The following is a 17,138-nucleotide window of genomic DNA, read 5'->3' on the forward strand; positions in this document are numbered from 1 at the left end:
TGCATAACAGAAAATGTAGTTCGGTCGAAATGTGCGTCTTTCGTTTTGAATTGTAACTTGTAAGGCCGGGGTCGTTTTCACCCGCCGCCCGCGGCGTCTGAATGGTATGTTCGGGAATGCTCGGGAGTGGTCGTTTTCGCCCGCCGCGTGCGGCGTCCCCCACGGCGGCGGGTGAAAACGACCCCGGCCTAACGAAATTGTTTTTTTGGACACCCTCAGGGCCACCCCACACTAGCGTCTTTTGAGCGTCGGCGTCGCTGCGCAGTTGCGCCAACGTTGCGTCGAGCAGCAGCCATAGAGATGGCTAGACGCCGACGCTCGGGAGACGCTAGTAGTCTCTCTTACTTGCAAGGATAAATAGAGATACAATGGAAGCGATACTCAGATAAGTCAATTATTAGTCAAAAACATGACTATATATTTCTGCACACTTCATCGAATAAGATATTATGCGACTACATGACTTACCCACAAAAACTACGTCACTAAAAAGGACACTAATTATCACGTTTAACTTAAAAACGACTACCGGTTCTTAATTGCGAAATAAAACTGACCGCATGTTCTGTTATTGATTATCAGAAGTTCAATATTAATTAAGCATTTTGCGAGCCCATAAAATTTTACGGAACGTTGTTTATATTTTAATATGGTGAAATTTATATTAGCTTCTGATTTACGATATACCATCGTCCACGCTGGTAATGAATATGTATTCATTACCCGTAAACCTTATTGTAACGAGATAAGATCCATAGATGGTGTTAGTACTAACATGATCTCAGCGTCAAATTGATAGTGACCGCCAAAGTGGCCAAATATGTCCCGACATATTATCCCTATACATCCTTAGTTCTATAGTAACAAACGTGTCCTGTCACATCAAAACCATCCAATGGTTTTTCCCGGCGCCTCACGGGGTTACTTTCGCATTTATTCGTATTTTAGCGTCCAATGTTTTTTACAGTACATGTGGTGCTACTTTCCCGCACGCGTGCGGGAATGAGCACTTTCCGTGCATATGTCGAAACTTTAAAGAGCCATATGTACTGTAAATAGTTGTACAATACACGTGCGAATAGGTACTTCGCAACTCGTGTCAATTTAAAACACTCCCTTCGGTCGTGTTTTAATTTATCACCACTCATTGCAAATTTCCTATTTTCATTAAATAACTATTATACATGTTTGCATGTCTTCTTTGTTTCTTGATGCACTATGTTGCGGTGTTAAATAAATGTATTTTCTTTCTTCCTTTATAATATTAGTATTAGTATTTACTTTATAATGCTGACTGTACAACTCCTATTCTGATCCAGTTTCTAAATCTAAGTTGGTAGTAAAATGACCACTTTCGATGATATAAACAAGTTGTTAACAGTTTATTATGACAAGATTCCATCCGCACGGCTTAATTTATATTCCGTTAATTGTTTGTTGAAAAGCGAAATTGTTAAGTCATAAAATTAACGAAGAGTGTTATAATCATAACATGAGACGTTCCTGTTCTAGGCAAACATGGAAAAGAAAGTAAAAGTTGTTTAAATTGAATGTAAACTAAACTATCGTTGAAATAGCTTCGAAGCAAGTGTGTTTACATTATACCAAGATATTTTATTTGATATAATTAAGTATAATTTTAAACATCGAATTACTCTCGGAAACCTAACACTGGTTGAAAGGCTAATTCGAACGATGACATTTACTAGTTATCATACGGGCGCCCATTTTGCTCGGCCTAGTCCGTATAATACGTGTATCAGCGTGAGCAAGACGAACGGGCGAATAAGAACAAAATGATATCATTTAGATATATTTTTGATGTCAGGTTCAGGTGTACTTTTAAATTAGCATTTGAGCATAAATGGAGATACTCCAGCTGGTATTAGTTCAATTCCTGCAGACATATGAAATAAATAGCTTGAAGAAGGCCAAAGTATATTCCAAGAATTCTAAAAGAGGAAATGACCTATCTGTAAATATTAATTTGCGGGTAGTTACATTGTATATGAGTCTGGCTTGGCTACAATAAACATACTCTGTATGTTATAAACTGGGCACTGCTCACGCAGCGCAGTAGGCCATTAATAAGATATGCGTCCTAAAGATGAAATTAGCTATAAACATCCCCAGCTTGTTAGTCTGGCAAATCAATTTCAGAGTACGTATTAGTTACATTGTAAGAAATGGCGTACTATATACTCTGGATATCATAAACTGGGCACAGCTCACGCAACTCGCCGTACGCCATTAATAAGATAAGGGCGGCTATAATTTGCGCGGCGGTAAATCAAATTAAACGCCACCTCACGCGTATCGCTCCTGTGCGGGTTGCTATCAGATGCGCGCGCAGGGTTGTTGATGAGATGGGAAAAGGAAGGTAAGACCGAGGCTCGGAACCGGTCTATAAAATACCGGTTAATACCGGTTTATTTCGGTTTTCCTCCGAACTTTTATAAGAACGCGAACGAATTAAGAACTTTATTGTAACCTAAAAGAACCGGTTTATTCGACGAGCGACGAAACGGCCGGCCAGCCTGGTGGTGTGCTACGTAAACATAGACACCGACATAGGAATAAACCGGTATTTATTGCTCTAAACCGGTTAATTTGACAAACACTGTTCTCATAAAAACCGGTTTAAAATAACGGTTTTTCGAGCGAAACCGAAATTAAAACGTTTTGCGCCAAGTACATAATAACGGTTTGTAAATTTAACCGGTATCCGAGCCTTTTGTAATAAGACTGTTTCAAGAACTGTATTAAAGATTCTTAGTACCTACCCTAATTTGCCATGCCTCAAATGTCCGTAGCCACAAATGTATTAAAATTATTTTAACGACCTAAAGCAAACTATATTCTATATAACTCCAAATTGGGAACACTAGATACTAAGGGGCAAAATCCGTGTTTATCACTTGCTGTACTGTATGTAATGCGTTGTACCTACAGTACAGCAAGTGATAAAAAAGGGGAGTCCGTTTCTACGCAGTAAAGCAGTGACTTGAGGGAAGAGCTGTTCTAAGTCTACCTCACTCGGTGAAGCAGTACGACTGACTCGAAACAACGTCAGCTATTGTGGAACACGTACAGGCTGAAACAATGCCACTAACGGAGCACACGGCTCACACGCAACTAGCTACAAGGGTTAAGCATTCCCTAAGTTACAAACGAGAATCGCAATTCACTCCGGAGCATCCCCGACTCACTGGGGACTCTGAATCGCAACAAGCAACCTACTTATGTGATGCAATACTTAATAAAAAGAGTTTTAATCAGCCTCCAGAGACGATCAATGAAGCAGAACGGTGTGGTAAGAAAAAAAAAACACTAATAGAAACACTTCTAGTTCAAGATAATAAAAAGTATAAGTCAAGTCAATCAAGTCAATATATTCTTTATTCAAATAGGCGTAGCAATAAACACTTTTAAATTGTTATAAAAACGCACACACCAATAAAATGCAACTTCGCACCGGTAAGCTACTTCTAGTTTGCTCCAATTTAGCATGTAAGTATTTTATCTATCCGTTCTCAAAGATAACATATTCCGGAAAGTGTCAGCCCTATCCAGCGATGTGCTGTTGCGTGAAAGTGGCTACTCCAGGCGCCCGAAAGGCGTGTCTTCCGCACATCTGTCAAAACGACACCAACGCCTGCTCCGTTTCTTACGTTAGACAATATCTTCGAGGTTAATGCTTTTGTCCACTTCTATTGCCGATGACATCTATGTTACTCGTATGGTTCTGAGATGTAAATACTAATACGTGATATAATTATTACAAATTTAAGAGCACCTAATTACCATAGACAATCCATAAATAATACATGTGTACTGTGTATGATCTAACCTCGTAAGTTCCGACGTAAAATTCCAGTTCTGAACACACATAAATTAAAAGAAAGCTCCAAATTCCATATAATTTTGAGCGTAGCGACAGGCTCAAAAGCGCGAGATGTAAGTAACTAGTCGTGTAGCAGTGAGGACATATTAGAGAATAAATAAGTTATAAATATTACGCAAAAGTCGTTACTGGAATGTGCCAACACGTAACAGTACTATTATGAGAACTACACATTATTAACATAACAGAAGGTGTGAACAATAATGCTAACATTGACGGATGACCAGCTGATATGTTATTACAAACCGATTAGATGGAGTCTTAATTAAAGCCCTTCATGTTTTAAGCCGACACGACGGGTGATTCGATTAGAAAGGAAGGCCCGTGTGATCTTCAGGGTTTTTAATTGCGAATTGATGAGGTTATTTTGATTTGATGTTGACGGGTGATGGTCTGTGTTTGTATTACGAAAGGTTTTTATACTGTCGTAGCGACTAATTACTATGCATTAGAACAGCGATCTCCAAACTGCCGCTAGTGAAACGGATCCAGCCAGCGAGCCTGTAAATTTGGCCCGCGAAAAGTGGTAAATTCTAAACAATCTGGCCCGCGAAAAGGAAACGGGGGCTGAGCTGTGGGTCTTCGGATCAAAAAGTTTGGAGACAACTGCACACCATAATATGAATTCTACAAAAATTACATGTGAATTTGTTAAAATGTAGAAAACCTAGTGTATAGGGAGTGAAATTCATTTCATCATCGATCGTAAAAGTAGCGAATACCAGCGTATTCTCCATTATGAATTAATTTATCTTTCCCTCTCATTTCACTCTTTATCCCAGTTGCATTCTAAGCAGCTGCTGCTAAGCTCTAATTCCACTTTAATGTATTATCTAAGACCAGGCCATACCAGATCACGCATAGCATGCCATTCCTGGCAACGTTTATCTTAACCTTCATCAATTTGTCTAACATTCTCTTCTGACCTGTTCTGATGGCTGAACGCATGATTGAATAGACGACTCACCACCAGCTCGGCGAACTTGGCGTCGAGCTCGTCCTGCGGCGGCATGGGGTGCGTGGGCGTGACGGCCTGGAGCGCCAGCCCGCCCGTGCCGCCCACCACGCAGTATGTGATCTCTGGAGGCTCGTCATTCTGCAAACAAAGATAAAAACTTTTGATGTCTAGCTTCTCGGTCAAAAAATGGGTATTGCCATTAGCGGGAGAACGTAGCCTTGAGCACCCTTCCGCTGGGGATAGATCATTCGACTTTCGTGAAATTTAATACTCAATGATTATTTAGCTCTGTTCATTTGAAATTGTACTTTCTACGAAAAAAAAAAGTTACCAGGCATTCATAAAGATAACGGAGTACCAATCACAAGTATCGCAACATGTACATTAAACTGCCTTTAAACCGTAAACTCACCATTACCAGCAAAATGTCAAATCAAAATAAAAAGCTACAAGGGAACACTTTCTTTACTTGTGCGCTATCGAAAATACTTACTTTACGAAATTATGCAACATCCTGCCATTCATTATCATTTAAATTTACGACCATTGTAAATTCGCGCAATACTAAGATGAAGAGATAAATCTTCAGACAGACCGATTTGTCCATGAAATGATATACCGTCTACTGTAAACTGACAATTTGTAAACCTTATTTCAACCACATAAGGATTACAGATGGTCAGTTGTTGTTACAACCAATATACAAGAATCCGAATTTAAATTGCAAAGAAACATAAGGAAGAGAGTTCCTTAAACGGCATACAGCTAATAAGGAAGCAAGGTGGACGGAAAGAAAAGAAATAATGGCTGTTGCCATCGGAGTTAAACTACACGAATTGCCGTAATCGGTAATTAATTGTACAAGACATTTGGATGGCATTACAGCGAGGCAGAAAAGTTACAATGATATATTGATTGAATTCAAAATAGGCGCCTAGGCCATTATTAGTTCTTGGTGACATGAGTACTGATGAATTGATCATCAGACAAGGAATATTAGTATTTTACTGAATAAGTAATCAAAACATCACTCAATGAACCGAACCAAATCGCGAGAAATAAGTACAAAGCGTTTCAAGTCTTATTGAGCTTATCACAGTTGTTAGTATAAATTGATTTAAGTCCCACAGACTTAAGTCAATTTAAGTAATAATATATATATTTTTTTTATTTAATGCCAGAATATAATACCAAGTGCTAAACCAGGCTCTTTTTTCGGAAATTATTTATTACCATTGTCAGATTGAGATCCTCTGCTCACCGAAAATTTCCCGATCAACAAAATTAGAGTCAATGTTATTATTGGCAATGTTAACAACGTTTTCAATATCCACCATACCTAGAACAAATATTTAGAAAAGCAAAATTTTAAGTACGATGCCAGTTTCCAGTACTGATTAGTAAGTCAACTTTACCACTTCAAATAAAGTGTAACTTAAAAAGTATGCACTTAAAATGTTCTCTAATCTACTATGTAAGCTTTTGAGTCATCGAGTGAAGTTGAAAAAAAGGAACGTGACTCTACGCTCTGTTAAGATGATCTGCAAGAAACATTATCATGAAATATACGCGATCTTAACGGGTTATGAGTCAGCGGCCAACTCCGATCCTTTTGCGGCGCCGGGATACAATTCCTTGAATTGTCGCGTGCGTCTCGCGAAACTGTTAAGTGTAGTCAGGGTTGACACTCTATGGTAAAGTATAACATTAGTTCGACGTTTAGTGGTTTAAAATGTTAGTATCTCACACCCTTTAGTTACTATGTTCACACGGTATACTACTACTTTGTGCTAGACCTAACCTAATAGGGTTGTTTCCATCTACAAATCTTAGGGCAGAATTGTATCCCAATAAATTCTTTTGGATTATAAGAGCATGTTAAACTACTTTTAGGGGATCTGTAATGACCATATTTGTAAATATTGAATTTAAAATATCTTTTGGCACACGTCACGTGACCAAACTCGAAACGTCATTGAAGATTCTGATGACGTCACAACTCTCGGATTGACACTGTTGACAGTTAGGCGATAAAGAACAAATGACAAATGTCAGTTGACAGTTCGTATCTTCTACGTGTGTATGTAGTTATGTGTCAAACCGTAAACTGTGACGTCAAACAATTTTCAAAGAGCGTTTTGGGCGCGAAAGCATCTGTCAAAATATATTTTGTTAATTTAACATATTTAAAGCCGTTTTTAGTATAAAAGTTGAATTTCAGGGCAACTTTTAGTTAATATAGAACATTACGTTCTATACAAGCGTTTGCAAAAAATTGGAAACAACCCTATTGTTATAAATTATTATATTACATATAAATGCACAGGCAGCTTATAGCTGATACGTGCACATCAACGTCCTGCACTTGTGTTTTGTCCATTTATAAAATGTTTGTCGAGCCCGTTTTTAAAAGAGTTCACAGAAGGTGCACTGATTACGGATACGGATTCTATTTATTTAAAAAATAATAACGTTATTGTATTTGGAAATACACGAGTCGATTTATATTATAAGATATATAATATTAGTCACATGGAAAAACAAAGAGAACAATCTGAAGGAAAGAGGAAACTGCTAATATACTTTATCTCGTAAGTAAATAAAACGGGACCGTGAACTAGATGCTTTAATAGAATAATACAAAGTAAAGAAACAACGGAAATTTTGTTTGAACAATTATCTATTTGAGCATTGCATAACAGCCACCTGCCTTTCATTCTACCTATACATATATATTTCATCATTAAACGCAATCTGAACGCCTACCTGCCTAATATTTTAACTTTAAATCTGTCTCTCTATAACATTTTTATATAGTACGTTTATGATCCACCATCATCATCACGAACTTTAAAACCCCTGGCTAGATCCAAGAAGACAGAGAAGGCCAGAGACAGAGTTAAAGACCTCGAGTACTATAATATTGCTGAAGCCAGCCAGACAGGCAGACTCAACCTTAATAATTACTGATATAAGGGGTCTAACCATAATATTAAAAGAACGGTAGGTGTGATCAAAATACATTTATTTGGCACAATGAATATAACCTCTTCCAATCTAACTAACCACACGACAGTAGTACGCTTAGACAAGCAATTATATTGTCTCGAGTTCTAACAAAACAAAACGCACTGAGCTGCTAATAATACAATCAACGTAACCACTTGTAATTTGCATCGACTGTCATCGTTCGAATGTCACCTCCCGAATGCTCGTTCAATATTTAAGATGGAGGGATCGATCACGTGACTCTTCACGCGATCGATCGTTACAAATACTTTTAATAGTATAGTTAGCTTATTTAATCTAGAAAAATGTATTATAATGACAAAGTATCTATATAAACTAAACAGTATCCTTACACTAGGGAGCGAGAGAGTGAAAGAGCGAGAGAGGGAAATTATATTTCACCTTGGATACTGACAGATAGACACATATTATAAAACTCACGCGAGACTCGAACATATTACGTGAGAAGCCCGTTTAAAATAATGTTAACATACTTATATATATATATGCCTTGTCCTTAAAGAAAATTAATCATATAATACATACACGTACACGTTGCAACAAAACTTAACAAACTTGAAGCAGAAAGCGATAACCCTTTTCACAAAAGTGAAGCTTATATTCGTCGATGATTTCACCGACGTCTGCCGCTAAATTATTTACGCTCATAAGGGCAGTTTGCAGTAAATTTGCGACGCTAACCAAACACAACTTGAAAGCTATAAGTATTCATAACAACTGCATCCTTGGAACCGGTTCTCTGATCAAATAACTGTTAGACATCAAAAGATGCCGCTTCAAACGTGCATACAGTTCTCGGAAACTTTTGTAAAATATAGCTGTTATGAAAAGCTTATTATCGCATCTTTTTACACCGACTTTCAAAATGAGAAGCAGGCCGTTTTCTATTTTTTCAATTGAAAAAATATTTTATCAGGTTTTTTTTTAACTTTACAGTTGGTACATTGTCATCAATTCAGTATTATGGTCAGGACAAAATGTGGAAGGCCATGGTCTATGTTTGAAGTATTATATTGCGTGCAGCGTCACCTGAAATAATGATGCCATCTTCCCATGAGACGCTGTACAGTCAGAATCAAATAGACAGTGACGTTAGTTAATAGTGGCATAAAAGTGGCCAAATTTATCGGTAATCATACTAATTTATACGGTAACACAGTACGGTAATTAACCGGAGTAATATGACAAAAACATCACAGCGTTTACGCTGCGTCAAGTTGCAGTGTGTTTACCTTTAATACTAGTGTTAAAACTTACATGCAAAGCGAGGCTAAGTTTTCTCTTCAGCGTAAAAAATCCTTTGGTATGCTTCTTCGTGTCAATGCAACTCATGATCACCAGTCATGTGTCCACACTTCCCTACAATATACACGCACTGATGTATGCGGCATGCGATATGCGCGGAACGATCACTGCACAATGCCCTGGCGCCGTAGTATTATGTCTCAATACTCTCAATCAATTTGACAACTGGAGCGGTATTCGACTTTATTCAATGTCGGGTCATGACGTGCAGAATTGGCTTGACAAACAGTCAAGTTTTACTGTAAATGATGATATTGAAACAGAGCGTGAATTTCCTGAGACATCTATTTGAACCTATGGCGGTCAGCAAAATACCACCACTATACCGTGAACACCATAAAACCTTCCAGAAACTCGTAGGTATGTTGTAAATGAGATCCTGCGAGTAAACCTTTGGAAGTAGAGTTAAAGACTATACGGACAATTGTAAGCTTTATGCTCTTGCAGCAGTTTTAGTTTAAGAGTCATTTAATTCGCTGCTAGAAATTAATTAACGAACGGTGACTTTAATGATAGTGGTCGCATTGTTTTCTAAAAATGATCGATATCAGAGAGTTTTTGTCTACCTTATTTCTTAGAACACATTTTGTAGAAGTTTCACGACACGCTTTGCTCACTGCTTTGGAAGTAAATCATCATTCGACTGTTTAGTACAAGTCCAGGCACTTAGTAAACGACAAATTAGTATAAAAAACCACTTGTTTGACCTTCAGATTAGACATCTCAAGCCGCACCCACTTCCGAATTCGACATTATCACAGCCATTTCACATTTAACTCAAAACCAAAGTCGAATACCGGTCCAACGTCAGCACACGATTTCCGTTCGATATATTGTCTCGATGAAACGTTAATTGACGTCTAATTACACTGGCCGTCGCGACTTGAATAGCCCTTTAGGAATTCTTTGTCTGCTGGATAGTTCACGTGTATTCACGTAGGTGGAGCGAGTGCGGATTGACCAGTGTAATGTGGTCTTGAGATCTCTGTGGTGGAAAAACTCGAGTTTCAGGAGTCCGTTCTTTAAGGACTCAAATCAGATTGTTAAATTCTGTCTTTGGTAATTAGTCCAAACATCTTACACTACACATCTACATCATCATCATCTACATCTACATCTTATACTTACATACAATTCATGGTACTGAAAAAAAAGTATTTCCATTGTGACGAGACTCAAGCTTCAAACAAAGTACTTTAGAGTTAAACGCCAAAAGATTCGACAGGCTTGAAACACGACTGGGACAGACTGGAAAAACCAGCGTCTTATAAAAACAAATTAGCATAATTTTGACTCGTTACACTTTAGTTCTTACCAGTCCAATCTATACTGGTTCTGAACCTACCTACTCGCCTATTCTCTGCAAGCGTTTGAAGCAACACTTCTGCTCCTTTAATCTATCAACATAGAAATAAAACGTCATGTGCCATTAAGTAAACCACGTCTCTTCGGCCGTTTTACGTTTAAAGCACTTAATGACTTCGATAAGTGCAACGTGACTTTGACCTTGTTTATGTATTTCATAAATGGTTACCAACAAAAGGAACCAATCAGCGTTATCCGTTTCGTCAATCAAATATTTTGACTGGAAAATATTAAAAATGGATCCGTTCTAAGTTCTGACCTTTTCGTAATTGAATCCGTATTGGGGCAGAATTGCGTAAATTTAAACGCAACGTTTTCATATCTATTATAATAGGCCTTATTGATCTTTCTTAGGGTCAGAACCTATTCAGTTCTATATTTTTACAAGCTTTATTATTTAACTTGCCCTGTTAGTGCGGGTCAAATCTTTGGAGCTAATTTTGACCCACTTCCCGATTTCCGATTGAGAAATTTTGCATACATATGTAAATCGGATGTCAATGCATTATTTTGATGACATGGAGCTGATCTGATGATGGAGACAGGTGGTCGCCGAGAAGTTCACACATCGATTACATTATAGAAAAAAGGTTAACTCTCGATTTAGGTTATATCTTATCTTAGGGGGCGGGTTTAGGGTCGGCAACGCGCATGTAACTCCTCTGGAGTTGCAGGCGTACATAGGCTACGGAGACTGCTTGCCATCAGGCGGGCCGTATGCTTGTTTTCCACCGACGTAGTATATTTAAAAAAAATCTGTCTTATCGTCTACCGACTTATCAGTCAAAGTGCTTGAGAATGAGTTCTCAAAAAACCGTAATTAATTATTTACTTTGACACCAATTCCCATTTCTATGACACCAACAGTCTATATTATTATTAATTTTATGACTAACGAACGCTTAATTGACAGATCGAGTATCATTACTGACACCAAGTAAGCAATGATACTTCTTACTAGACAGTATCATTGTTCAGCTTTCTTAAATCACTTTCAAATTCTTTAATCAAAGCTTAAATCAGTTAAATTGTTAAATCCTGTCAAAACTTTAAAGGTTATAAAGTAAACAGTTGGCGCGAAACTGTAAGAGTGATTGTCAGATTGATTGACGTACGAATAGAGGCGGTAGTTAGCGGATATTTGTAAACGCCATGGGTCGGGTATATTCTTCAGACAGCGTACAATATACACGACCTTTTCTGTAGACTGGAATTGTAGTCAGTATCATAGTCAGATTCTTCTTCTTTGTCGGGCCTTTATTGCTGAGGATCGTGACCACTTGGTTTTGCACCTGTAGTGTGCGCGCTAAGCGTAACACTTACTGGTTAACCAACCAAATACAAAACCGCTTGGATCTCTCACTGAACGACCTGACTTTAACCTACATTATTTGATCATGTAATGTTTTCATCTATCCTCAACTGATACATTTTGTTTACTTATATTTAAATACCTAAAGATACAGAGTATAGTTAGGTACAGTCTTCTTCTTCTACCTAGCTGTCCCAGCCTTTGCCAGGGTCCGCTTTCCTACTTGCTTTTCTCCACATTGCATGATCCTGGGTAATGTAATGTTTTCATCTACGCTCAATGGGCTTAAGGAGCCGTTTGAGTTCGTTATGGTGGTTAGTTTAACCCTATATAAGCTCTTACATTATGATATTCAAGACATTATAGACCTATACTCCAAGCAAGTAGTTTCATTCAACGTCCAACACTACAAGGCGACCCTGCCATTCCAGTTCCTGTATCGGGTCAGTGTGTTCTCCATCGGTCTCGATCTCCCGTACTTTGTCATATAAATGTTTAATCTAGTTAGAAAGATACTGCGGAAAAGGACTTTACTGTTTTTCCAAAATGTAGATTCGCTCTGTGCACGACTGGGATGTTACATGGCGGGCATGAGACACATTAGTTAATGCGTTATATTCTCCTAAGGCCCAGATACTATAGCTAGCAAAATTTGCTAAGGAAATTTGAACCTATAGTTAGGAATAGAAGTGATGTTGTTTTGTTAGAAAATTGAATGAAATAAAGCAAACAAACTGTATTTGTATTGTATTTCAATTGAAAATAATTTAAATTAAAAATAATTTCGCTCGCTACGCAGCGTAAACGATTGGCATGGCTAGGCAGGCAGCCCCGGGCGTTGTCGTCGTCGCTAGTACTTTCCTCAGGCACTTCGTACATACATAGCATAGCCAATAAGTAATAATACTTAAGTAGAGAAAAAAGCGCTGGTGGCCTAGCGGTAAGAGCGTGCGACTTGCAATCCGGAGGTCGCGGGTTCAAACCCGGCTCGTACCAATGAGTTTTTTGGAACTTATGTACGAAATATCCTTTGATATTTACCAGTCGCTTTTCGGTGAAGGAAAACATCGTGAGGAAACCGGACTAATCCCAACCAGGCCTAGTTTACCCTCTGGGTTGGAAGGTCAGATGGCAGTCGCTTTCGTAAAAAGTAGTGCCTACGCCAAATCTTGGGATTAGCTTTCAAGCGGACCCCAGGCTCCCATGAGCCATGGCGAAATGCTGGGATAACGCGAGGAAGAAGATTCACTTAAGTAGATAAAAAAAAAATCACACGGCTCAAATTAGATCTAACCGAACCAGTAGGTTCGTAGAGAAAAATGCGAATTGACACATATGCGACCTTCTGCTGCAGTTATAGAAATAAAATAAAAAGTTTGCCATTCGTTTTTGCTTTAATCATGTTTTACCTTGGAGAATTTCAAAAACATACCAGTACGAGGGCTCTTCAATTTCCTCGCACTCAACGTCCAATTTCGCAAAACACGTGGCCAGCCGCTCGAACGCATCTCCGCGCGTTAAAATATGTATTGACCGACATCACCGCTTTCCAATCGAACAGGTTTGCAGGGCCGGCCCTAGCATTGTGGGCTGAATGCCTTAATTAATGGCATAATGATGTATGGGTGGAAAGTGAGGCTTAGTTTGACAATCGGTCAGTGTCAGCGAAATGGGAGCTAAGTTTCGGTTCTGCTTTGGTTTTCATTTCCGTTTAAATAAGATCCCGTACAATTGCCAGGTACTGAATCGATTCAAGGGCCCGCGTGTAAAATCGTATCGAAATCGTAAGGGAATATTTGATATTCTTTAAATTCAAAAAAAGTCACCCGAGTTATCAAAATGTAATTTTCGTTACTAATACCAATTTATGAAAAGCGCGATCTTGATCCGCTTGGTCTGAAGATTTGAGGATTTTAGGGGTGTAGACAGGGATCGGAACCGGTTTTTTGAAATAAACATATATTTCGGTTTATTTTATACTCCAAATATAGGACTCGGTTGTGTTTTTAGATAACGACTTCGTATTATTAGATTGCCCAATTAGAAATGAAATAATTAACAAAGAACGAAAAAATACCGTTTTCGTTCCCATACAAAAAATACCGGCTTCCGATCCCTGGGTGTAGATTTCAAATAAGTTGACGCCAAATCATTTTGTTGTGATAATCGTAATGGTAGTCGAATTGGGGGTTGTAAGGAAGCAGATTTCGATTGTGACGATCGGTGACTAACATGTGGTCACCAATTAAGCACTATCTAGTCTTAAACGCAGCAGCATGAGGTGATCTGACTAGACCACATTAAAGACCACGAGCGAGACGACCCTATATTCAAGTTATTCAAACATAGTGCTATAAATCGTTTAATTATCACATAATTCAAAGCAGCAGCGGCTGTCATAACGCAGTCGTAAAGAACGAAGTGGTTGTGAGCTGCGGCGGTGTACATAATACCTGTTTCAATGTAAGGTGTTCTGGAACTTGAAAAGTGGAATGTATTGACTGGGATCGTGATACCTAGGTAATGTAATGACTACAGATGAAATATCTTTATCTTTACTGCAACACCAGCAGTATCATGGTCGCATTGTTATCACCTGTCATGTCATGCGTCACTTTCTCACTTACATACTTGTTAGAACGTGACATATGATAAACAGCCGACCATCTTAGCCCTACTGGACAGATTTTAAGTTTCTTTTCTAAACAAAATGGTGAACCGAGCATTTCATGAAATTATTTACCGTGTGAACAATCTCAAATTTATATATGGAGATTCAAGTTATAGGAGTTATGTATAATGGACCCGTAGATGCTCCTAAAATGCTCACATTTGTACAAAAACAAAATTTTGTTCTATTCCTAAAATTTAGTTTAGTCCTATTGGACAACTTCGCTGCAACGTATCCCGCCGTGGGTAACATCGTATAAATATTCGATACACAATGAATGAAAGAATAAATACAAAACATTATTTACATTTCAAGCGAAAAGAGCGAAAGCATTCTATTGATGCTATTTAGACTAAAGGTTAGCCTAGAGTTAAAGATGAAAGCTAGCCTCAATAACATCAAGTTTAGAGCTAAAACGAAAGTTACATGAAATATCAATAGGTAAAACGTGGTACATTCTTTTTAAGATAACTAGTACGGTGACAGACTTAAATTGTTTACCCTGTCACGTACCTACAGAATATTTATTTTTCAATAACTATAAGTATATTCTGTAGATGTAATGAAATGAACCATACACATGTCCAACTAAAAACTGTAACGTTATACGCATAACATATAGAGATTCTGTGAAATGTTTAGCAAGAACAACATTATACCTAGATGCGCGAGTTCGTTATGCATCCTATTCTACAAGTTATCACTGCTAATATATTACAAGATAACGAACCGCTATAGGAAGGGCGATATGCTTGTTATAGTTCACATTTGATTATATCATTAGTCACGTTTGTCACGTAAGAATAGCATAACTTGGTTCTTTTTATTAAGTATTGTCAAAAAGTGACAAGGTTTTATGGGGCCCACTGACTACCAGTTCGCCGGACTATATCGGCCTGTCAGTTATTCGAGATTGTCAGCTTTAGCGAATAACTGCCAGCTAGGCCGTTATCTTCCGGCGAACTGGTAATCAGTGGGCCCCTATCCAAGCTTCTATTAGCAGGGGTGCTATAAATGTAAAGGTCACAAACACCATAGACCTTCAGACCCTGCACTCGCTGGTGAAAGCCCGATGCAAAATCCCGCGCCGCCGCAACTCGATAGCGGTAACGGATACCTAATCGCTATGCGATATCTATACGTTCTCGCTTGTAATCCTGTAGTCAGGTTACCTGGTCGCGTGTCACCATATTTTCATATGGTCACGTGTATTAAGTATTACGAATCGATTCCAGGAGGCATCGGAGCCATTTTTTTAATGTGAAATAAATAAATTATAGTAGCTACAACTCTTCCCATTTTTTTTACAAATCAGCTGTAGCTGCATTATCTGTACATACGTACCTTAAGATGCCATTTTAAATAAATTAATAAACATACCTAACAAAAGTGACACTTCAACCAAGTATTGCTGTTTTGATTCAATAATATCGATGCCGCTTGTAGTCAAGTACTTGACTAACGTTATAATGGCGAACTCTGACACTATTTATTTATTTTACCTTTATTGCACAATACAAAAAAGTACAAATAGCGGACTTAATTTAAAATATTTTTATTTTTATCCTCATCCGGTCTGTGTTTTGTGATTTCTGTATTTATTAAGAATAGTCTTCTAAGTTACGCTTTGTACTATTAACACTTTTATGGGCTTTGCCTGAAATAAATAATGTTATTATTAATGCCATACCTTACCAGTCAACCATTGGGCCAAATAGACACATACAGTTATAGACTATACCTAAGTAAAAATAAATACATAAAGTTACCTATTAAGTGTCGTTTCAGCTCAAAAGACCTTGAACATTGAACACAACACAAAATTTGCATATTGTTAACAAACCGAATCGTAGACAGACTGGCAATGTCTGGCAAGGAAAGTTTTTAAACATGGATTGTTGAAACATGGATTGTTGAAACATGGTCTATGAATCATCAAAATCTTACTAAAAGAACTAGTAGCCAATTGACACAAATAACGTGTATCCATTAAACGTGTGACAAAACATGATACCCGTTATAAAAATGAATATAATCGTTTATACTGGAGGCGTAAGCGTGACCGATTTTGAAGATCGATCGAGTCGAATCGAAGAATAAAGTATCTCGCTTTGACACAAATGCAGTAGCGACAAATCATATAGCGACGCCTACGCAGTAATCATAGCAATACCCTAAATTAACCAACCGTATACCTTATGTCTTCGCAATATGGTTTAAGAATTGTCAATCAATTGTTTACCATAAGCGCCATATGCTAGGTTCTCACGAAGCCAAAAAGCCGCTCCATGCAATCGAAATTATGCTGTCGTTTTGAAAACGATAAGCTCAAATAAAACTAAAATTGGCATGAATATTAAATATAATAGATATATGTTACCTACTTCAATTTTAAGCAAAAAAAAAAAAAAAAAAAACATTTTTCTAAACAAGCCAGAACAGAGCAGCTCTGGCGTAGACATACATGGAGACCCGACCCCAGGGACAGACATGGGAAGAGGGACAGGAAAAGAAGAAAGAAGAAGATATCTATACCTAGTATTTGTTATTGTTGCACAAAAAAAAGGAATAAGTGCAAATAAAATACAGCTAA

At 37.9% G+C, this 17,138-nt stretch overlaps 1 protein-coding gene across 1 annotated transcript in view; it reads right to left on the reverse strand.

The window, feature by feature from the left end:
* LOC133525445 (disheveled-associated activator of morphogenesis 1) overlaps positions 1–17,138 on the reverse strand; it is a 105,501-nt gene that overhangs the window by 50,048 nt on the left and 38,315 nt on the right. Inside the window, exon 3 of the mRNA XM_061861700.1 lies at positions 4,872–5,000. Within this exon, the coding sequence (XP_061717684.1) occupies positions 4,872–5,000 (129 nt within the window). The remainder of the gene's footprint in view (positions 1–4,871; positions 5,001–17,138) is intronic.

The sequence above is a fragment of the Cydia pomonella genome, chromosome 15, assembly GCF_033807575.1.
Source record: "Cydia pomonella isolate Wapato2018A chromosome 15, ilCydPomo1, whole genome shotgun sequence".
NCBI lineage: Eukaryota > Metazoa > Arthropoda > Insecta > Lepidoptera > Tortricidae > Cydia > Cydia pomonella.